This window comes from Mustela putorius, unplaced genomic scaffold, assembly GCF_011764305.1.
Source record: "Mustela putorius furo isolate JIRA1106 unplaced genomic scaffold, ASM1176430v1.1 tig00003854_pilon_pilon_pilon, whole genome shotgun sequence".
NCBI classification, from domain to species: domain Eukaryota; kingdom Metazoa; phylum Chordata; class Mammalia; order Carnivora; family Mustelidae; genus Mustela; species Mustela putorius.
The window spans coordinates 1,680,517-1,703,962 of record NW_025422006.1 but is presented as its reverse complement, the minus strand read 5'-3'; the positions used below and the strand labels follow the sequence as shown (position 1 = coordinate 1,703,962).

At 44.9% G+C, this 23,446-nt stretch overlaps 1 protein-coding gene and 1 long non-coding RNA gene across 4 annotated transcripts in view; one reads left to right on the top strand and one right to left on the bottom strand.

Annotated features, from left to right (window-relative positions):
• The window catches only part of MFSD14B (major facilitator superfamily domain containing 14B), a 75,349-nt gene extending 57,480 nt beyond the window's left edge, over positions 1-17,869 (top strand). For 2 of the 3 annotated variants that reach the window (XM_045064997.1, XM_004766165.2), the window contains 7 exons: positions 5,464-5,682; positions 7,408-7,521; positions 10,112-10,183; positions 11,958-12,070; positions 13,490-13,587; positions 15,335-15,477; positions 16,132-17,869. In XM_045064997.1, coding sequence (XP_044920932.1) covers positions 5,464-5,682; positions 7,408-7,521; positions 10,112-10,183; positions 11,958-12,070; positions 13,490-13,587; positions 15,335-15,477; positions 16,132-16,383 — 1,011 coding nt within the window. In that variant the 3' untranslated portion in view covers positions 16,384-17,869. The remainder of the gene's footprint in view (positions 1-5,463; positions 5,683-7,407; positions 7,522-10,111; positions 10,184-11,957; positions 12,071-13,489; positions 13,588-15,334; positions 15,478-16,131) is intronic. The other variant, XM_013063327.2, reaches the window with a different exon arrangement.
• Positions 13,906-23,446, bottom strand: part of LOC123387515 — a 30,137-nt gene continuing 20,596 nt past the window's right edge. Inside the window, exons 2-3 of the long non-coding RNA XR_006601946.1 lie at positions 21,533-21,631; positions 13,906-15,919 (exon numbers count right to left, since the gene is read on the bottom strand). This is a non-coding gene — a long non-coding RNA (uncharacterized LOC123387515). The remainder of the gene's footprint in view (positions 15,920-21,532; positions 21,632-23,446) is intronic.

Genomic DNA, 23,446 nt, shown 5'->3' with positions numbered 1-23,446 from the left:
AGAAAATCTAAAGCAATTGAAGTTTTAAAAGGAGATTTATGAAGTTTAAAATAGCAAGATGGAAATTACTAGTAATATATCCTCTGGCTTTAGGGTGGGAAATTTGGCAGGAATGTGTGAGTTGTCAGCTGCAAAATTATTTCAGAAGTTGATTTGATTTGTTTATTTTAGCTTATCTCTTGAGGAAATATAAATAATAAACAGGTGCTAAGCACATAAGTCCCTGCGAAGCTCGTTGGTCGGAGAGATGCTGCATCTCAGCCCTGCTAATCCACTGTTAACTGCATTGCTGGTTGTGTGTCTTCGATGCTTCTTTGGCAGATGGTACTGTAGAGAAAGGAATTTATTCGGCACATGATTGTTGAGTGCGTGACACGAGTTGTAGGAGACCTTGTTTTTGGATAGTTGAGTATTAGAGAATCATTTCTAATTTTCTGAGGTGGGATTATGGCTTTATGGTTCTGCAGGGGAAGACAGACGTGTACAAGAGGACAGGCTGAAGCCCTTGAGGTCAGAGTGTCAGGACTAGAGTGGCTGGGGGCGGGGAGGGAGATGCCCTGCGAGCTTCTGTGGGTGTGTGTCCGGGCGTGAACTTGCTGAGGCACGTGGCAGTTGTTGAGGGGCAGCATTTTCCCTTCTTCTCTTCTAGGTTCGTTGGCTACCCTAGTCATAATTAAATTGACATCAAACAGATTACCAGGGGGGAAACGTTTAATTTTGTACAGAGCTCCACAAAGACCTGAGAGACCCAAGGGCAGTTGGGCGGTTGGAGCTGGTGTGCCATCCTGCGCTGAGGAGAAAGGGGGGTGGGGCCTGGGGCTTCAGAGGGAAAGAAAACCGTTCCCAGGAAGAGGAGAAGAGCAAATGTTTGGTAAATACATGTTTGCCATGCCATGCAAATAACCCTTTCTGATATAAAAAGTTATCTCGGGCAGTTATTTAGGAAGGTTGGCCCCCTATCTAAATTCTTTCAGGCTCTAAAAGAGAAGCCAAAAAGCTTGCCCTGAGGCCATAACCCCCTGAACTGGCCCGATCTCATCTGATCTCAGGAAACCTTCCCCGAGCCTGCTGGGTCTTCCTTGCCTTCGCCCAGAACAGTCTGCGCGCAGAGCGGTGTAGCGGGGGTGGCGCCTTCTCCCCGTCCGCGTGCACCGGCTCTTCTCTCGGCTCTTCTCTCGGCTCTTCTCTCGGCTTCCTGTGTTGGGAAGTGAGAAAAGGTGGAAGAAGCAAAATCGGCCTGGGTTCCTGAGCAAGTTGTAGGAGGACTGAAGGCCAGAAACCCGGGTTGCTTCTCTCTTTTCCCAAGCCTTTCTCTTTCTCTCGAATCCTACTTCCCGGAAGACGGTGAGGAGGCATGGTTGTACAGAGGCCCGTCACTGCTGTTCCTTAACACACCGCAGCAGCCCTCACTCGGCTGACTTCCGACGTTAGTTTAAAGCCTTCGTCAGCACTGCCTCCCGTCCGCCTGCTTCTGCCGGCTCTCCCCGGCCTTCACCTCCCACCCGGAAGGCCCCTCCTGCCGCATCCTGAGAGGGCTCGGGCCGCCGTCCCCAGAAGGCCGTGCAAGAGCGCAGAGGGACAGGCTGCTCGGAGCCTTCCAAAAAGGCGGGGGGTCGCAGGGTGGCTCGGAACAGCAGAGTTGAGAACGGGCCAGAAGCCTCATTCACCATGTTTGTGCAGCTTTTCTACATGATGGGAAATACCCATTGAGATAGTCATTTCCCATCAGTTTGTTTTTAACCCAAACCCTGACTTGGTCATAGGAGTCAGGACGTTGGCCAGTGACTAACCTTTATGTGTACCCTAAGTTGTCAGGTGTTAAGATGACAGAACTTAAAAAAAAAAGAAAGAAAGTTTGCAGGCTGCTGTTGCTTACGGATACAGGAGGATTTACTGCCAGTTATCTACAAGACCGGCGAGTCTGGCTGGGGTTTTAGATCCGTTCACGACCGTGTGAAGTACCCCTTCCCCCTCCATGCGGCTCCCACTACACCAAGACGGCGCGGTTCTTTTATTTTTTTTTTTTAAGAGATTTTATTTATTTATTTGACAGAGAGTGATGACAAGCAGGCAGAGAGATAGGAAGAAGCAGGCTCCCTGCCGAGCAGAGAGCCCGATGCGGGGCTCGATCCCAGGACCCTGAGATCATGACCTGAGCCGAAGGCAGCGGCTTAACCCACTGAGCCACCCAGGCGCCCCGACAGCGGCGGTTCTTTCAGGGCCGCGGCGAGGAGTTGTTCCGTGAACCGCTTTCCGGGGCCGCACGGAGGGTGAGGGCGGTGAGGGCCGTTGGGGATGGAGGCGCCTGTGCGGACGACGGAACAGAGCTGCTCGGAGTTCTAAGAAAGATACAGCGTTTTGCATAGCAGTTCGCGGTGTCATGGAGCCAGAAACTCAGTCCTGCAGAAGGTGCTCGAGAGGAACAGCCTGAGGAGATGGGGGGGGGCGCTGCCGCCGCTCTCGGCCCTTCCTGACACTTGGAACCTGGCCACCAGCTTTTTTCCTTTTATTTCCATATTCCACGTGATTAAATTGGCTCCCAGAATACTTACTATTATTACATAGAGAGTTTCACTTTAAATTCTTACTATTTCTCACCATGAAATCTCTCTACATTTGACTGTTCGCGTATTTGAAGCAGCTCATCTCTCAGGGGCTGCACTCAGGGCGGAGACGACAGAGGCGCACGGCGGCCGGGAGCGGCCGGAGGAGGGACTCCGGGGCGCCGAGGGGCCCGAGGGGCCGGTGAAGTCAGGGCTGCGCCAGGAGGCCTTGCGGGCCTGGCCTCGGTGCTGACGCATCTGCCCTGCTCTGCCAGCTGTGGTCCTTTATGGGGCTTTCGGCTCTGATTCGGATACACCGAATCTGAAGTCCCACGCTCTTTTTTTTTTTTTTTAAGATTTATTTTATTTGAGAGAGAGAGAGAGAAGCAGACTCCGTGCTGGGCAAGGACCCTGAGAGCATGACCTGAGCTGAAATCAGGAGTCGGACACTTACCCGACTGAGCCATCCAGGTGCCCCCTAAACTCATTTCTTAAACTCTGTTTGGAAAGCTTAGAGGAAGGATTCTCACTAAGATTTCTGCCTCTGCCAGATTGAGGTTTTCTCTGTAGCAGTTTACAAATAACGAAATTATGGAAATACTAGAAAACAGGGTACTTTCTCAGAGCAGTGTTGCAGGGTGCGTCACACGGAAGGGAATGATGAATTAGAAAGTGACGGTGGTTGGGATGTCCGCATCATTTATAGATGAGCATTCGTCTCCGTCCATCGGAAGCAGCTGCTGGAGCCCTTCCCACGTTTTCTGAGGAGGAGCTTAGTAGAATGCAGTCATTTTCCATTCAAAACTCACGTATCAGGTGTGTTCATACATATTAAATCATTGTCCTAGGATAATAAATTTAATTCCATTGTTTGTAATGACCGAATCTTGACTTAGTGAAAAATTTTTGTTTTAGAAAGTGTCCATTTGGCTAGAAGACAATTATGATGGAAAATTTCATTTTGACAAATGATGAAACAATTCTTGTTTTCTTCTTTAAATTCAATTGATTGTTAGATCCTTTAAACTTGGAATGCTGTGGGATTATCAAAAGCAGTTTCAGTTGAAATGAAGCAGCTGTAAGTCTAACCGTATGCACATTTTGGTCGGAAAGATGAGAGATTAGAAAATGGCTCCCATTCGTGCTCATCATATGAACGGAAGAGTTACTTAGGAATAACAGAGAACACTGGGAGATGGAGAGTTTAAGTGAGTTGGGGGAAATCAGGAGGAGACTGAGAAACAAGTTGAGGGTTTTGGAGGGAAGGGGGTGGGAAAAAGAGCCTGGCGGTGGGTATTCAGGAGGGCACGGATTGCATGGAGCAATGGCTGTGGTGCATAAACAATGAAATTTGGAACACTGGAAAAAAAATGTATTAATAAATAAATAAAATGTTATTTAACTTAAGGCACCTGGATGGCTTAGTTCGACTCAGGTCATGATCTCGGGGTCCTGGGATTGAGCCCCGCATTGGGCTCCCTGCTGTTCTGCCTACTTGTGCTCTATCTTTGTCAAATAAATAAAATCTTTTTTAAAAAAAAAAGTTACTTTTCTATTATTGTTTGTACATTGAGTACAAATTTTTGGTTTACATACAAAAATGTGAAGACTAAGAAAATGAAAACTTACGAGTAAATGACTGACTTATTGACCTATTTTGTGCAGAAATGAGGTGGTTAGCGCTGGAGGCCCCGGTGGCAGTGCTCTCTTAGCAGCCTGCATGTCATTGCAATTTATAATGTACTTATGTAACAGCCCTCCTCTTCTCAAAATAATATGAAAAACCTGCAGGGCAGGAGCTCTGTCTTCTTCTGGTACACAGTGGGTACTTGGTAAATACTGAACCAAGTAAATGTTGAACCAGTTCCTGCTCCCCAAGTTGGAATTCTGGAAGCGTCCTTTTCTCCCCCAGACAGCCCCCCCCCCCAGTTTTTATTGGACTTCTGGCTTCTGTAGTATTTTTAGTATAAAACTAATTTCAGAGAGATTGTATTTTCAAATTCATTTGCGGGTAATGGGTGAAGGAAGAATGTCATAGACTAACCAGGTGTCATAATTTTAACCATAATGACTTCAGTGGTTTCTTTTAAAATCCATTTAGAAGTTTAGATAACCAGTTTATACGTCTATTTTTGGTACTCAGTCTGGTTATAATTTAGAGACTGTCCATTCAGGCTTCTGAGCATTCAGGGTACATTCCAGGATAGAGGAAGCCTCTGCATTAGGAAAAACCGTGTGATGAAGAGACTCCACGTGGATTCAGGTGTGAATGTGATCTGGCGGTTCTGGGATTTCTGGTGTAGGATGGAGGCGGGCAGTGACCGAAACGAACAGCTCAGGGATCTCCAGTTTACATAAAGTCTCAGCCTCTCTCTCAACAGATCTCTTTGTTGTTAACAACCCTTTTTCTCTAAGAATATCAGGGATTTTTTGTCCCCTTCTCTGTGCTAATGAAATGGTCACCGAACAATAAAATGGTAAAACAGTGCACGTTTTTAGACTGAGATCAGCACCGGCCCTGAGGGATTTGTGGGGTGTACGAGCCCTGCACACGTTTTCCTCTCCGTGCCCTTCTCCCCACATCCCTGTCTTCCAATTAAAGACGACTAACGTGGATGTTTTATTTATGGAGAAGTTTTTCTCAATTTTTATTTCTGATAATCTAAGATTATTTTTTTACTCGTAGCTTCTCAGGATATCTCCAGTTAGTTCATAGTTTGTGAACAAGTCCTTAAAAGGAAATGACTCTCTCTCATTCTTAAAACGTTGTTTTGTTTAAAGCCAGGGAAGGACGGCCATACGTACATCCGTGGGACCCTGTGTCAGACGCGGGAACAGGGGAGTGATGGGGCTGAGTGCGCTTTCTGCCGGTGTATACGGTAGAAGGTGGGACTCGGGGTGAGCGCGTGCTTTCCCACAGGTCTCGGCCACCTTTGCAGCCAGTCTGGTCAGCAGCCCGGCCATTGGAGCATACCTGTCAGCCAGTTACGGAGACAGCCTTGTTGTGCTGGTGGCCACAGTGGTGGCTCTTCTGGACATCTGCTTCATCTTACTGGCTGTTCCAGAATCTCTGCCGGAGAAAATGCGACCGCTTTCCTGGGGAGCTAAGATTTCTTGGAAACAAGCTGACCCGTTTGCGGTAAATATCCATTTCTTTCTCCAGTAAAAATAGAAAAAAAAAATGAATCTCCCATAAGGCACTCAAGTTGTCTATGCACCCAGGAATATGTAGAATTTGTATTTCTTTGCTTTTTAAAATTTTTTTATTAGGAAGAGAGGGATGGGCAAAAGGAAAATGAGAGGCACAGTCTCGCGTGTTCCATGCCCAGCTCGGAGCCCAACTTGGCGCTCAATCTCCTGAGTCAGACACTTCACCGACTGAGCCACCCAGGTGCCCCTAGAACTTATTTTTTAAGTCAAGCATGTGGTAGGTACCCTAAGAAAAGAGAGGGAAAATGTCCGCTTAATCCCTCCGAATGTAGGGAAGATGTGTTTTCTTACTGCATGGTTGTCTTCACTTTTTTTTTTGTAAACAAAATGAAGGTAGCCATTCGAATTGTTCATTTTCATTCACTTAAATTCAGAAAAGATGAATAGATTTGGTCTGCCTAAAGTAATTATTTTCTAGGTTGTTAATATACATCCACTTTGACCAGAGGCTTTGAACCTGTATTGTGCAGGTTGAACGGATCGTTTTCTGTAACTTCTTAAAAAAATTTTTGGCTTCTTTTGGGGGGCTGGGGAGGATCCTATTAACAACTAGAAAAAGTGCGGAGAAGAAGAACCCTGTCCTGCCTCTTTCCTACCTCATCTGACTTCAAATTGTTCTTGAAGAAAATAAGTGCAGAAAAAAACCAGAGATTTGACTGCGGTTTTTAATCATCCAAATTGACTTTTTAGGAAAAATATGTAAAAAGGAAAATAACTCATCAAATTCTTTTCTGAAAAGGTCCCTCAGGTCCCAGCCTGAGACCCTGCTCATTGTGTTTGTGCTGTGATAGCGGACACGGAGAAGAGGCTGCCTGGAGAGCGGACCCGCTGCGGCCTGTGGGCTCCGTCCGGCCTCCCCCCTTCTTGTCACACAGTGATCCAGTTACGTGTGGCAGCTCCTCCGTGAAGCAGGAGTCTCTGCCGCCCGAGCGCGCCTCCAGGGCTGCCGCAGGGCGTACCGGGACTGTTGGGAAATGAGCCAGTCACGGGTCTGTGCAGCAGGTCTCCACACACAGGAGCCGTTCCGCTGTGCGTCATATGAAGGTTACACTTACGGTCACCCTAGTACTTAGACAGCAACACACCTTTTGAGCTTAGCAACAATTCTGTGTAAAAAGGAATGTAAGAAAGACTTTTAGACAAAGTTGTAACATTCAAAAGTTACTGGTCAGAGACTCTTGCTGTCACTGACCCACATGGTGGGAGCGTGTTTATTTGTCGACCAGTTTTACAGGAAAATTGAGTATTAACATCTTAAAGAATATAGTAAATTTATATATTATAAAAACCCTGAACTGTTTATGGATTTAAAAGTATTGTATTTTGAATGAAGGAGAGAGAGGAGAATTTCGTAAATGGTTCTGAAGCAGTGTTTTGTCAGCGTCCGTTTATAGGGTGTGAACCAGTATGGCTGACAAAGATGAACAAGTATTTGTGGGGTTTTTTGTTTTGGTTTTAAGCTATAATATTTCAAACATAAAACTTTAAAATTAGAGGACTTGTAACCATAGAGTTAATGTTGACCTACTTTTGTAATCCCTTCAACTTTTATAATCCACCGTAATAAAACAAAACAATGAAGCCCGTGTCCTGGAATGCCAGTGACTCTAGTGTGGCCGACTGTTGACGTGTTTCTCTTTTTGCTTATTCATAGTCACTGAAGAAGGTTGGAAAAGATTCTACTGTCTTATTAATTTGCATCACCGTATTTCTTTCATACCTTCCTGAGGCTGGACAGTATTCAAGTTTTTTTCTCTATCTCAGACAGGTGGGTAGTGTGTGCCTAGTAGGTTTAGAACATGAAGAAAACCAAAGGTTAGGATCTGTCTCAAACTATTTTGGGGAAAACCGTATACAGAAAAAATGTGGACTTGCTTCCAGTATAGTAAGTCTAGGCCGTGACATATAATTAGCAGTTGAGGAAACTTTAATATGATATTTTAAAATATTATAAAGTGTTTACTCTTGAAAAAATTTCCCTGAGAATTAGCGTAAGCAAAATCTATCATAATGTTTTAAATCTTCATTAAATTTCAGAGAGAGGGCAAGTTTGATCTGACCTGACCTGACCTGGGCCATCTTCAGTAGAGGCCATGTAGCTCAGCGCTGCTGTAGACGCCAAGGGGCCTCACAAGCAAGAATCAAACTAATCCCTCCCTGATCTTTTTCTCTTTAAAAGTTTAAACTCTCCCTTGTCTCCCAAAAAGGCAGTTGACTTAAGGCAATTTAAAAACAAGCTCCCTTTCCAAATGTTTTTTTATTTCAGTTCTCTGGGATTGTGCAGACAGGCGTTGCCTTCCATTAGCAATCCTGCCCTGGTCTTCACTGATTTCCCTGGAAGCCCTTCTAGGCGCTCCCTCCACATGGCAGAGCAGGCCTCCTCCTAAGATAAATTCCTCTACTTTTGGAGATATTTTACATTGTTAAATTCACCATTCTCACAGTGTTCCTGAAAATGTGAGACTGTTTTTTTATATGGTGGCATATAAGGAAAACTGTTTTTCAACCAGTTCTTTTCAGTTTGTTCATTCTGAGTGGGCAGATGCTAGAGATTTCGTGGGAGGACTGGTGAAATAGCATGTTTAATGTAGAAAATTAATCTGAATTTCTAATTAAATTATGCATTAAATTAACTGCATTTAAATGTAGGAAAAATGGTTAAGGATGTGAAAAATCTTCTCATTCCTTCAGAAAAAACAATTAGAGTTATTTTTTTTCTACCCTTTCTTTCTATACAAATTGCTTATGTCACTACCACCAGCACTGAACAGTAAATCAGAATCATTTTCTGTTACTTTGTATTTGTGCGTGCTTTTAAGAGCAGTTCACACACACACCAGTTAAAACTGCATTAGGTATTTCTAAATCATATATCTGATAAGGAACCTGTATCAAGTATTAACTTTTATAAATGAATAAAAGGACAACCCAATTGAAAAATTTCAAGGAAAGATCGGATAGATACCCGTCCAAGGAAGATTCATAAATGGCGAATAAGGACACGAAAAGATGCTTAACATGAGCCACCAACGAGATACCGCTTCACACCTGCTGCAGTCCGACACACGGAAGGTTCGGGGAAACGCAGACTCCCACAGGGGTGGGAACGTGAGATGGGGTGGAAGAGTCTGGCGGTCCCTCAAGCTATTCAACGTAGGGTTTCCAGCAAGACTGTTCCTACGTACGTAGTCAAGAGAAATGAAAACGTAGGTCTTTGGAGAAGCTTTTATACAAATATTTATAATAGCCAAAAAGCAGAAATAGTTGATGGAATGTATTGACAAATGGTGGCGTATCTGCACGGCGGGCGGTTACGGCCGGCGCTGGGAAGCAGTAACGCGCTGTCCCTGCGGCAGTGTGGACGCCCTGGGAAAACACTGTGCTAACGCAGAGATAGCAGGGCCATATGTGGCTTGATTTCTTCTACATGAAAGGCTCAGAAAAAACAAACCCAGAGACAGGAAGTGTATCACTGGCTGGACAGAGGGACAGGCGGAGGGAATGGGACCCCCGATGGGGCAGGAGGACTGAGGACGTCTCCTGCAGCGGACGCTGGTGACGGCCGGCCAGCACTCTTTGAGTATTCTCAGGCCACTGAATTGTACACTTCTGATGGGGGGGGGAACTGTAGGATACTTAAGTCCTGTCTTGATAAAGTTGCTTTCAATGTATGTTTATACTTAGATTTACAAATACAGGCTGAGAAATAATCCCTGAATAAGGCTACTTTCCAGGTTCCAGTTTTTTTTTTTTTTTTAGTTGCATTTAATTAGTGAGTAATAGGCCTTTGCTTGTTGGCAGCACTGACTGGGGAACCTGAGATTCTAGCTCTTTTATTACCTAGTTGTGTGACTGGAAGCAAGACAATCATTTATTAAATAATAGAACGCATAAAATAATTAATTCCTTTTCCTGATTTTTACGGGATTTCAGTAGAGGGCAAAAATATTTGACTATTTTAAAACTTGGTATTTAAAACCTAAAGTTTTAGGCCTGTCAGAGCTTCTGTTAAGGTTAAGAGGCTTAGAAATTATTGCCAGCTCACTTTAATTGCTTCTAGAATCACCATGGAAGCTTTTTAAAACATGCCTGTGCCTGGGCCCAGAGAGTCTGACTTAACTGGTCTCAGATGGGTCACAGCATTCATTGCCCGCCCTCCTCCTCCTCCTGTTGCCCACGGGATTTAAACGGGCAGCTGAGGTTGCGAGCCACTGACTTGGCTACTGAGAAGATTCTCTGTTGGGAGAACCAAAAGTCAGATCATTTTCTTCATGTTCTCTCTAGTGTTTGATGATAGTATATTTGTCTCATATTATTTTTATAGTATCTGTATTACAAAAGTGTTTCCTTTTCCACAGGTCATAGGTTTTGGATCTGTCAAGATTGCAGCATTCATAGCTATGGTAGGCATTCTGTCTATTGTGGCTCAGGTGAGTGTCATTTCAGCCATTTTTTTCTTTATCATATTTATCTGGAAGTAACTGGATTTACAGGAAACTGCAAAGAAATGTTCGTGGGGAGCCCCTACAGCCTCTGTCGTTAACCCCCTCCTCCCCTGCCATGCTAACATCTCTTGTATCTGTGGTACAACATCAGCCCCAGTCAACAGGCACCGATACAGTCTACAGAACCATCTTTTTTTTTTTTTTTCTGGAGAGGCATGGTGGGTTGCGGGGGGTGTGTAGAGGCAGAGAGAGTCTGGAGCAGGCTCCATACAGCAGAGAGCCCGACACGGGGCTCAATCTCAACGATCCTCGAGATCATGACCTGAGCTGAAATCAAGAGGCGGATGCTCTGGGGCGCCTGGGTGGCTCAGTGGGTTAAGCCTCTGCCTTCGGCTCAGGTCATGATGCCTGGGATCAAGCCCCACGTCGGGCTCTCTGCTCAGCAGGGAACCTACTCCCCCCCCCCCTGCCTGCCTCTCTGCCTATGACCTCTCTCTCTCTCTCTCTCTCTGACAAATAAATAAATAAAAATCTTTAAAAAAAAAAAAAAAGGGAAGAAAAGTAGGATGCTCAACCAACTAGTTGAGCCATCCAGGTACCCCAGAACCATCATTGTTAATAGGATGTTGAAATTTTAATTTAGGAGGAATTTAATACAACTTTTCATTAGTTTTTAGGATATCTGTTACCTCTACTAGTCAATTCAGCAAGTAACATTTTGCTTTTACAACCACCAATCATCTAACTCCAGATACTGCAAAATAAGCTTAAAATATAGAAACACTTTTTTGGTTAATGAGGAAAGTTTAGTAGCAGGAAAACAAAAATGAAATCAGTTAATTCTTCCAAACTCTGCTATCCCCAGGACTGAAGAGCTATGGTAAATGAGTGCATTAGAATATATGAAATGAGTAAACATTCAAATTTCCCCATCTACTATTATAAGTAAAGGACCACAAAAGGCAGGATATATGACCATTCAGTGAACTCACTGACACGCCTGGGTGTGATCACAGTATCTCGGGGAAGTGCCTAGAGGTCATTCCCTGAAATGGCTTCATGCGGCCTTATAGCGTGGGGGCCAGCAGAGTGCTCTTCAAGGAGAGACCAGAAGGCTGTGAAACTGTGTTGCCCAAACATTAGAGCTGACAAGGCTTAAAGGACTGCAGTAAGGGGGGAAAAAGCCTGTTCTGTCAGTGAATGTCAATTATGTTGAACTCGCAAGTTGCTCATGATTCTGGTTTGTATTTATAGCAACTCTGGCTATTGAGTTAGTCCCGCCCCCTCTTTCATCCTCTGCCTTTACAAACAGTCTGAGCTAGTCGTTTTTAGTAGAGCATGTATTTGTTAAAGTCAGATTTGCCTTAGTCCAGCTTTCTGACACTGTTAACTTCCCGCAGAATCCCGCGTATTCTGTAATGCGTCCAGTCGGGGTTCGCTCTTCTGGTGGTGAAGTGACTGGCGTTTCTCCAAGGAGTCCAAGTCCTGTCCTTCTCAATCATGATAATTGGTGGACAGCTATCATGACCTTCTGGAAAGTGCTAGCAAAGCTTTAGATAAACCGGCTTTGGTGAGGGGCTGACGGCTCGGAGCCCCCACAGCTCAACTCGAGTTCCGTCAGTACCGCGCAGCTTCCCCACACTCGGGCCAGGCTGCGCACCCGTAGCGGCCCCTCTGGTCACGGAGAATGGGCCCCCGTCAAGCTGGCATCAGAGCCGTGACGCATGGCTTCACACGATTACCCTCTTTGTTTTTACAGACCGTCTTTCTTACCATCTTGATGAGATCATTAGGGAATAAGAACACTGTCCTCCTGGGCTTGGGCTTCCAGATGTTCCAGTTAGCCTGGTATGGTTTTGGATCTCAGGCCTGGTAAGCCTCTCCTTTCGATCCTCATAAACTAGTAGAAGCATCTTTTAGAGGAACTCGAGTTGGCTGAATGTGACGGGAGGAAAGCAAGGATTGTTCTGCTGGCGGTGTACTCGACATTTCAAAAAGGGTGTTTAGACTCAATTTGCAGAAGGATGGAGCTAAGTAATCTCGCATTATTTGTTAAGATTGCCTTTGCCTCAACAGTGAAGTTCTCATTTAATTGGATGTGTACTTTTTTTTTCCCCTGCTTTTCTTTTTTTTAATTTAATTTTTTATTTTTTATAAACATATATTTTTATCCCCAGGGGTACAGGACTGTGAATCGCCAGGTTTACACACTTCATAGCACTGGATATGTACTTTTTAAACACATTTGTCAATTTTTAGTGACCTCGCATAGTCCACAAGGCGGCAAGGAAAAACAACTGGTTATAGTGGGGTTCACTGCTGTAATTAACTGAGTGACTCTGGGTAGTGACATAACCTTTATAACCTAGAACATCTGAGATGAACACTAAGATCTCCTCCAAAACCATGTGTGCCCTGAGGCCGTTACTATGCCCACATATTAGATGCCCACAGACGGGAAGTTCAGAATAAGCCCTCAGGAGTAAGAAACGGATGCACCTGCTTACCGAAGACCTGATTTTCTGTTTTGGGTTTATGTACGAGAGTTGATCCTCGCTTTACTCCTATAAATTGATGACATAATGTAAAAGGAGCTAGAAATGTGCTCAGTGGTTCAGTGGTTGGTTCTTCTTGTTCTTGAAGATTCTAGTCACGTGAATTTTGGTACTTCAGTAGCTGATTTGGTCAGACTTGTGCTATGTTTAAAAGATTTCGCTGACCTGCAGAGTTTTTTCTCTTCAGTAAGGATGTGTACATTAGCCTCCCCAAGGAGATCTGGCCAGACAGGTTTTCGGCCCCATTAGGACCTCACTTTGCTCACACTCGTACTTTATACTTCAGTTTCTTTCATAGTGACCCTGAACTTCAGGTCCCTGTTGTTTCTGTTGGTGGCACGTGACACTTGCTTGAGGGGTAGCAAACCGAGCAGCCCAAGGGCAGCGTGAAGGTGAGAATCACAGACAGAAAAGTGGAGTGTCACCGAGGAAGATGTGGTATTTATAGAAACAAATCCTCTGAACTTCACTGAACTCACACATTTAAGGATGGTAATGGGCAAACAGGAGGAACAGATCTCGAGGGAGGGAACATCAGGTAGTGGAATCTTCCCGGCTGTGAAGGAATCACTATTAACAGTATGATGTAGGACATTCCAGGTTTAAAAAAAAATTCTATCTTTTCTTAAAGAGGGAAAAATAAATACAACCTAACCGAGACCCTTTTGCCCGCCTGCACAGTGCACGCTCCGGGGGGCCGGCCTGCCGCCCGACGCAGCCGCTCTTGTCGTTGCAGGATGATGTGGGCCGCGGGGACGGTGGCCGCCATGTCCAGCATCACGTTTCCAGCGGTCAGCGCCCTGGTCTCTCGGAACGCAGAGTCCGATCAGCAAGGTGAGGTCACTGTGCTCTGCGGTTTCCCTCGTTCAGCTTATACCTTAAGTAAGAGAGGCTCCGAGCCTCTCTCCATGTCACAGAGCAGGTGACAGCCACGTGGTCCCTTCTTGGCAATCGTTCCTTTTTTTTTTTCCTCCTGCTTTGATCCTACATTCCTTAAATCTGGACTACGCGGTTAAGAATACTAAGGATGAGAAATAGAACTGTCCCCACCCCCAAAGAACCATCCATTTTCTCCTGTCAGTTTGGAGTCCGCGTGTGTGTGTGACCACCAGAATGAACTGATCATTTTAAAGATGTCAAATGATGACAGACTGGACAGTAAACAAGGAGTTCTTTATTTAAGCACCATAATCACCAACATTTCTTTAAATTCAAAACAAAGTTCATTAGGTTAAATTAGGAAATGATTTTTTTGAGGGGGTAAATATGTGTACTTACTGTTAAATGCACAGTGAGAAGCACAATTAAAATGGAGACAACCATGTGGAGAATAGCCCTCTACCATCTAGACTCTTCATCCTTCTAGAACCTCTGGCTTCTATCAGGCAGTTCCTGCTGCCAGAATTCCGGGGCGCCTGGGTGGCTCAGTGGGTTAAAGCCTTCAGCTCGGGTCATGATCCCAGGGTCCTGGGATAGAGGCCTGCATTGGGCTCTCTGCTCAGCAGGGAGCCTGCTTCCTCCTCTCTCTCTGCCTGCCTCTCTGCCTCCTTGTGATTTCTGTCTGTCAATTAAATAAATGTTTAAAAAGAAAAATCCTTTCCTTCTCCATCTGTTAATGGTTCACCTAAGTAGTCAGGAAGTAGTAAATTTTATAAGGAAAACCTTTTAAATGCATTAGAGTTCTTTAAAAAGTTTTAATAAAGAACTAGATAGAAAGACTAATTCATTGAACTACTTTTCCACATCAAAAATTAGTCATCTTACTCAATGACCATGTTTAAAGTGTCACTTGAAGACTATAGAATCTGTGTGACACTCTGCGAATTCCCTTGGCTATGCCCTTGGGGCGTGTTACGTCAGAAGACAGCCCGCTGGGGATGGGGGGCACTGCCGTCATGTGTGACGGTACCATCTGGTCTTTCATGACATGAATTCTCTTTGGCTGTTACTATGCTTCTGTGTTTTAATGCAGATGTTCCTAAATGTCAGTGTACAACATTACTGGAACATATTAAGTTGAATCCTATTTGAACAGTTTGACTTACGGAAACATCCATTTTCATGAATCAAGCTAATATTGTATCTGCTTTAGAAACCAGAGATATCTAGAAGTTGGCACTTCTGGGATTTTTCAGCGCAGGTCACCATGAGCAGCAGAGTCTGTGTGCACGTGCCAGGAGTACACAACTTGAGGACTGCCGTGGACTCACACACAGGGCTCCAGGCGACAAAGGGCAGATTTTTGCTATAAAAGGACTGTCAGATGAGTAAAGGAGGAAAAATCTCAATCTCCAAAGTGGAAATTGCCTATAAATGAAGAATATTAAAGTTTTTTTTATTTATTATTCCTCATTTATAGGAAGGATCTAGCTGTTATGGGGAGAATTCAGCCCCAAAAGAGATTTTCACAAACATCACGGTCATTTCAGCTCCATATAGATCTTAGGGCAGAGAGGACATTAAAGGACATAGTAAAACCAGTGACACATTTGTGCACCAAATGACACTATGATGGGCGAAGTCCCTAATCTTGAGATACTTTTATGAGAAGACGTGCTCCCTTCTCTTCGTTCTGATGCAGGAGTTGCCCAGGGGATCATAACTGGAATAAGAGGGCTGTGTAACGGCCTCGGCCCAGCACTGTACGGCTTCATATTCTACATGTTCCACGTGGAACTGACTGAGTTGGAACCGGAACTGAGTTCTGACAATGCTGCCCTGCAGGTAATTTGGTGATAAGTCTACTTTTATAACCATGATGTCTGATGGTAGCAAAATCTGAACTTGAATTTGGAGAATGTGCTTGTTCGCACAGCGTTTCTCTTGTGTGTGCTAGGCTCCGTGCTTCCCGAGATCGAGGAAGGATCAGTTCAGTGATGTAGTATCTTCCCCAAAAGCTGGGTCTTCATTTGATTCAGAGTCCATTTTTACCTACACAAGTACTCTGATCAGAATGCTGTCCTCTGGTGAAGGCCACCGAGGCCAAGTCAAATGCGGAATGACCTAATCCTTGCCAGGAATTGAGCTCGAGTGCTGCTTCTGTGGATTTCCTCAGTCGTTCCTGCAGTGGACATTCCTGTGTAAAACGGTCCGTAGTGTTCACGGACAGAGCGCGTGCGGGGAGGTCCTGGGTGGGACTTGGAGCCCCGCAGCTGCCACTTCAAAGCTGTTGAGAAATGGTGCAAAGAACAATGGTTAGTTGCCGCTGTCACGTTCTAAACACGGGCCCTCTCGGGATTTGCCCTGAGCCTTAATACAACATTTGCTTATGAGAAAATGATTTACTTTTTGATGGTTTGGGGGAGGCCAGGGCTAATTTTGGATTGAAGACTAACCAAACGCTCTATCTCTGTGTCTGTCTGTCTCCCCTGCCCTCAGGGAGCCGCCATCCCAGGCCCCCCGTTCTTGTTTGGGGCGTGTATAGTTTTTATGTCCTTCCTGGTTGCCTTATTCATCCCTGAGTACCGCAAAGGCAGTGGAACCCAAAAACACAGCAACAGCATCAGCGGCAGCCTGACGAGCGCCCCCGGGCGGGGCAGTGCCGAGGACATCGAGCCACTGCTGCAAGACAGCAGCATCTGGGAGCTCTCGTCCTTCGAGGAGGCTGGGAATCAGTGCACGGAGCTGTGAACTTGGCAGAAGGGGGGACCGTGTGGACGCCGCCTCTGAGAGCCGCGGGAGCCACACCACACGGAGACTCCGTGGTGCCGGAGGGGCGATGCTCGCGGCGTCCTCAGGGACGGGTCTGAGGAGTGACCCTCTCCGTCCCTCGGCCCCCCGCCCCACTTCTGTTCCTTTTCTTCTCTTTGTGGTATATTAGAGCAAGATCTAAAGTACTTTCCTGCAAATTCTGCGATCTTCAAAGTCATCTGGAATCCACACTTGGCAACTAAATGAGAAAGATTTCTTACGTGGGGGGATGGCTTTCCTTGGTAACTGGAGGCAGAGCGTGCCGGCTCCTCTTTCCCCTCCGCGGAAGGCGCGGGCTGGGGGTGGCCTGCCGTCTCCGGCAGGATCCGAGCTACCAAGTCCCTGCTGGGTTCCTTCCTTCCTTCTCTGGTCTGTGCCCGCTCAGCCCACGGTGTTTCCGAGTGGCTGCTCGAAGTCCCTCAGTGTCAGGGATCTACTGCCTTTGTTCAAAGGGCAACGAAAACGCGAGTCTCACTCTCCCTCCTCTCTACTTCCTGCTCTTGGCTAGAATGAAATTCACCATCGACACCTCTGGACATTAGTACTGATCAGTGATAACCTTTATTAGATAAAGGGAGATTTTCTTTAAAATTTAAATTATGAAGAACTAGCAACTCAAACCGCTAACCCTGGTGTTTTGGTCAGATCCAAGGTGATTTTATGGAAGAAAAACACACAGCAAGTACTCTGGTGGCAACACACAATTTGAAGGGAGTTTCTGAGAAAGTTTTCAGTGAGAGAAACACTCCTCCGTGAGAACGAGAATCAGTGGCTGGATACCAGCGGGGTGTAGCTCCAAGTTCAGGCTCACGGACACGTGACCGCCGTCTCGCTCCCTGCTGCGTCGCGTCTTCTCCGTTTCCTCGTTCATCTCACTCCTGCCTTAACTGCTCTGCTGTACGCGCCTGTTTCGCAGTCAGGCCTTGATTTCCATCTCTTTGTCTGACTTTTGAATTTCATGGGAATATGCACATCAGATTCTTTTCTAAAATATGGTGGTCTAAGAAGCTCAGTTTAACAAGTGTCTTGCAAATTTTTCGAGATGTTTTATGGACAGAAACCTTTACAGATTTATATGTATTTTGCTGCACCAGTAAATGGACCATGACCTAGGGCCCACCCACTTTAACAGAGCACTCCCCTGAAAGTTTTATAGGTATGAAATATATATGTAGATATTTGTAAGGAGTTTTAAATTTTTTTTTGATGGGGTGCTGTGTAAATCTTGTATTTATAAATGTAATGAAGGTGTTGAAAGAAAAATATATATACAACTTTTATAAAAGGATTGTGTACTGACTGAATACATTTAAAAGAAAATATATTTTGAAACCTGTTCTGCTATGAACAGAGATAACATATCTTTTTACTATGCTGTTGGTTTTTAAGTTAAGCTTCCTAATGCATAATAAATTTGCAATGGATACTTTTATGTCTTTTATGTTTCTTTGAAGGAAACAGTTACCATTGATATTTGGGTTCTCTTCTGGGTGGGTTTCAACTACATTCTTAATCTTTAAGCTAATGCAAAAAAGGGGTATATTTTCAAAAAATTTTTGATTTTTAGAAGTCTCCCTTCAAAAACAAACCATACCTTTTTAATTTAAAAATTTTAAAAGGGAAAAAAATTTTTAAAAGGGACACAAATTTGTACACCCATTTATTGGCATTATTCACAACAGCCAAAAAGTGGAAGCAACCCGAATGTTCGCTGTTGAATGCACAGATAGAGGAAATGTGGCATTTGGATACAATGAAGTCCTCGGCTACGAAAGGAAGCAAATTCAGACTCACGCCACAACATGGATGTGCACTGAAGACGTGCTGAGTGAAGTAAGCCAGTCACAAAGGACATACACAGTGGGGTTCCATTTTAGTCAAATTCAGACAGACAGAAAGTAGAACAGCGGATGCCAGACTGGGGAGAGTTTGGGTTTTGCAAGATGGACGTGGTGAGGATGGTCGCCTGAAGGTTTGAATGTACTCAGTGCCACTGAACTGGAAAAAATGTCAACTTAACGTTACATGCATTTTGCCACAATTTTTAAAGAATGCTCTCATAACATCCTTACTCCTGATTACCAAAATTACAGTTTCTCTAACCCAGTATTACGAATGTCAAACTGGGATAAAAATCTGGTCATTTTAAGCACATTTACAGTTCAGTGGTTTTTAATGTATTCACAAGGTTGCACAGCTGTTAGGGCTATCTCTCAAACATTCCCCTCATCCCAAAAAAGAAACCCCATATCCAATACCAGTCACTACCAATTCTCCTTACCCCATTACCTGGCAACCAGTAATACATTTTCTGTCTCTGTGGATTTGCCTATTTGGGACATTTCATATAAATGAAATACAATTATGTGTGACCTTTTGTGTCTAGCTTCTTAAACGCAGCCTGTTTTCAAGATCCATCCACGCTGAAGCGTGTGTCACATCCCACTCCTCTTTCAGGATGATGAAGGTTCTGTCCTCGGTGTGCACCACATTTCTTTTGTTCACTGTATCAATCAAATGCAAATGGATACTTAGCTTGTTTCCATTTTTCAGCTACTATGAACAATGCTAGTATGACGATCTTGTCCGGATCTTGTCCGAGTTTTACGTGAACGTGCTTTCAGTTCTTAGGTATGTGACAGACTGTAATTGCTGGTTTATATGGTAACTCTGTTGAACCATTTCAGGAACCACCAAAGTCTTTCTCACGGCAGCTGCACATTTTAGGTTCCCGTCAGTAATGTAGGAGGCTTCAGTTTCTCCATATCCTTACCAGCACTTGTTCTCTGTTTTGTCATGTATAGCTATTCAGGTTGTTTTAAAGTGGTACCTCATAGTGGTTGGATCTCCATTTCCCTGATGACTAGTTACGTTGAGCATCTTTTCATGTGTTGTTGTATATAATCTTTGGAGAAATGTCTATCAAGTCCATTACCTATTTTTGAATAAGGATGTTGTTTGGGGGGATGTTCTGTTGTTGAGTTCTAAGAGTTCTTCATATACTCTGGATACTAGACTCTTCGTGAATATTTTCTCTCCTTCTGTGGGTTGTCTTTTCTCTTACTTGATGATGTCCTTGAAAAGTTTTAATTTGGGGTGCCTTGGTGGCTCAGTCAATTGAGCACTGGACCTTGGTTTTGGCTCAGGTCATCCTCTCAGGGTTGTGAAATGAAGCCCCATGTCACGTTACTCAGGGGCAAGGGGGAGGGTGTCTGCTCCAGATTCTCTTCCTCCCCCTCCTGTCTCCTTCTCTTTCTAAAATAAATAAAATCTTTTTAAAAAGCTTTAGTTTTGATGAAGTCCAACTTCTCTTTTTAATTTTACTGCCATATCTAAGAATTCTCTACAAATACAAGGTCACAAAAATTCACCCACATTTCCTAAGTTTTATGCTATATCTTTGACCCATCTTGAATTACTTTTTATACGTGACGTGAGGTAGGATTTCAGTATCAGTCTCTTTCACGTGAATGACTACTCGGTGATCTCAAGACCCCGCTTGATGAAGAGATCCTTTCCCCACTGAAGGTGTCTGCAGCGCTGTCAAAACTCTGATGGACGATGAAGCACGCGTGTGGTGAATTCCGTCCCGCCGGTCTGTTCTTCTGCAGCTCCACATGGCTTCGACAGCCAGGTTCACAGTAGTAAGCTCTGGGATGAGCAAGTGTGAGTCCTCCAGCTGTGTTCTTTAAACACTGTTCTGGCTATTCAGTGTCTGTTTCATGTGAAATTTAAAGTCCGCTTTTCCACTTCCGGCGCGGGGAGGCATTCTGACAGGGGCTGCGCTGAAGCCGCAGATCGCTGCGGGCAGCGCTGCCGTCGGAGCAGTCCTGCAGCTCTTCTAGGCGTGCTCCTGGGATTTCTGGTTATTCAGACCGTTCGCTGCCAGTGGGCCAAAATACAACTGATTACAGTGTGTTGACCGTGTATCCTGGCACCAGTAGTTCTTTTTTTGGGTGGATTCATCAGGGTTTTTTATTTTAGTGTATTTTAGATCACATCCTCTCCAAACAGAGAGAGGTTTCTTCCTTTCCCGTTTAGATATTTTTTAGTTATTTTTGCCTAATTTTCTGGCTAAAACTTACAGTGCTGAGCAATGGCTAAAGCAAGCCCCCTTGTCTTACTCCTGATTCCAGGGAGAAATCTTCCAGCTCTTCACCCCCGAGTATGATACTAGCTGGAGGTTTTTCATAGATTCCCTTCATCATGTTGTGGGACATTCCCCCTCTCTTCCTGGTTTGTTGGGTGGTTTTGGTTTGTTTGTTTGTTTCCTATTTTGTAATTAGGAAAGGATGTTAGATTCTGTTAAAGGCTTTTTCTGCACTCAGATGACTGGTTTACTCTTCATTCTGCTAATCTGGTGTCTTACATGGACTGATCTTAGGCTGATCCACACTCGCATTAATTACTAAGTTGAATTTCCCACTTCATCATGTTTAACCTCTTTAATATGATGCTGGATGCAAAGCACTAATTATTTTTCTTGTTATTTTGGGATTTTTGCATCTATGTCCTTAGGGATAGTCGTGTTTGCTAGTTATCTGAGGTAATGTACTCCATGCGGAATGAGATGGGAGAAGTTCCCTTTTTTCTCAAAGGGTGTAAGAAAGATTGGTACTGACGCATACTGAAACATTCTGGTAGAAAGCTACTGTCTGAGGGTGTCCTACACCAGTTATTTAAACAGAATTTAGTGAAAAGAATCATTAACGAGGCGACCAGAAGAGCAAGCTGACTCAAAGGCAGTGGTTCTCAGATGTCAGTGTGTGTTAGGAGGGCTTGGGGAGCACAGATTCCTGATCGGGCATTGGAGTTACTGACTCAATAGACCAGGTGGAGCCTGAGAATATCTGCACTGCTAGCACATTCCCGGGAGGACGTGACACTGCTGGTCATGGACCACAGGCTGAGAACTAGGGTTCCATGGAATCGGGGGTAACAAAATGCAATTTTCCTGGGCCGAGGGAACAGAGCGTTCACCACTCAGTGACAACAGCAGTCATATGGAAAAGGGCTGCCACCTGGCCAGTGTGCATTTCTGGGCTTGGCAGTAAGTTCTAGGGGCCAGTGGTTAGGGCTGACAGTGTACCTGGTTCTGCCCGTGCTGGGGAAGTCGCAGACTGGGCTTGGCTGCTGCTCTCGGAAAGAACCACCCCGGCCAGCGTGGAGAAGTGCCGTCAGAATGAAGCTGTGGGAAATGGAAGACAGGAAGGAGTCAGTCTTCCGTTTGCGGCTTCTGTCTAGCATCCTTTATGGGCTTAGCACGGAGCCTGCTGCTGCGCAGAACAGCTGTGCCAAGTAAAGGACAGGGTGGAACTCAGAGACAAAGACTGGAGCCCCCAACATGCCTGCTACACGCTACACATCCGTGAACTTCTGATCCCCACCAGCACCTCTCCCGTGATCCTGATCTGCATCCGCCAAAGGATCTAGATCTTCACAGCTATGCCCTTTCCCCGGAAGCTTTCGTTTTTTCCCTAAGTCTGCCACGGGGTACAGCTCAACAACATTGGGGTAAGGGAGCCAACCCCCTGTGCAGCCAAAAATCCACATATATCTTGACTCACCAAAAACTGAACTACTGATCACCTACTCTTAACCAGAAGCCTTACCAATAAGCCAATTAACACATATTTTGTATGTTAAATGTATTACATAATGCATTCTTAGAATAAAGTAAGCTAGAAAAAAAATGTTAAGAAATCTTAAAATACATTTACAAAATCATTTCATAAAAAGTCCACGTAGAGTGGACCTGTGCAGCTCAAACCCTGTTGTCCACGGGTCAGCCATACTGAGAGGTGTCTCCGAGAGCTGCCTGGGTTCCAGACAGGGCACTCCTCTCACCCGCTGGCGTCAGCAAGCCGTCTGCCTGAGAAGGCCGAGAGACAGTCTCCTCCTCAGTGCAGCGGGACCACAGCTGTGTCACCTTGTGGCAGCGTTACCCATGTCCCCCCCAGCAGCTGCTCTCAGAAGCGCAGATGGTTTAGGTGCGACGGTGAGGAAAATCCACGCACTGCCTTAGTTTGAAACCCTCGTATTCTGGCTCTGAGAGACCGCACCGTGTACTGTCTCATGCGAAGCACATACTGCCCCATTAGAACTCCATTCTTTAAGGTTTGGGGCTTTTTTGTTTTGGATTCTTAACTTTTCTTTTGACTAAAATTGAACATGACCATATATTTCTGTATAAAACAGCTCAAGTTCACAAGCTTATAGAGCCTGAAACCATGAGATAATGGCTACATTACAATACACATCATGAACATCAAGCGTGTGTGTGTGTTTAAAATACCTGTATCAATGACACTAAAGCTGTTTTTAAAAGTCTCATGAGGGCGCCTGGGTGGCTCTGTGGGTTAAGCCGCTGCCTTCGGCTCAGGTCATGATCTCAGGGTCCTGGGATCGAGTCCCGCATCGGGCTCTCTGCTCAGCAGGGAGCCTGCTTCCTCCTCTCTCTCTGCCTGCCTCTCTGCCTACTTGTGTTCTCTCTCTGTCAAATAAATAAATAAAATCTTAAAAAATAAAAAAAATAAAAAATAAAAATAAAAGTCTCATGAGAGGCGGAAGCTGGGAAGATGCTGGAGTAGAAGGACCCTATGTTCCCCTGTCCCAGAGGTACAACTGGCTAACATATCAGCATAAATAACCCAGAAAACAACATGAAGACTGGCAGAACAAACTCCACAACTAAAGTTCCCCAAACAAAACCTGAAGAAGTTCATAACCATGAAACAAGCCCTGCAATAAATATTAAAGGGACTCTGAGTGCAAAGATCAAAAGTGACAAAGATGAGAAAGGAACAGAGAAAGAGTACCCAGAAATGGACCCTCAACTATATGGTCAGCTTATTTTTTTTTTAAAGATTTATTTATTTGACAGAGACAGAGTGAGAGAGGGAACACAAGCAGGGAGAGTGGGAGAGGGAGAAGCAGGCTTCCCGCTGAGCAAGGTGCCTGATGCGGGGCTCAATCCCAGGACCCTGGAATCCTGACCTGAGCT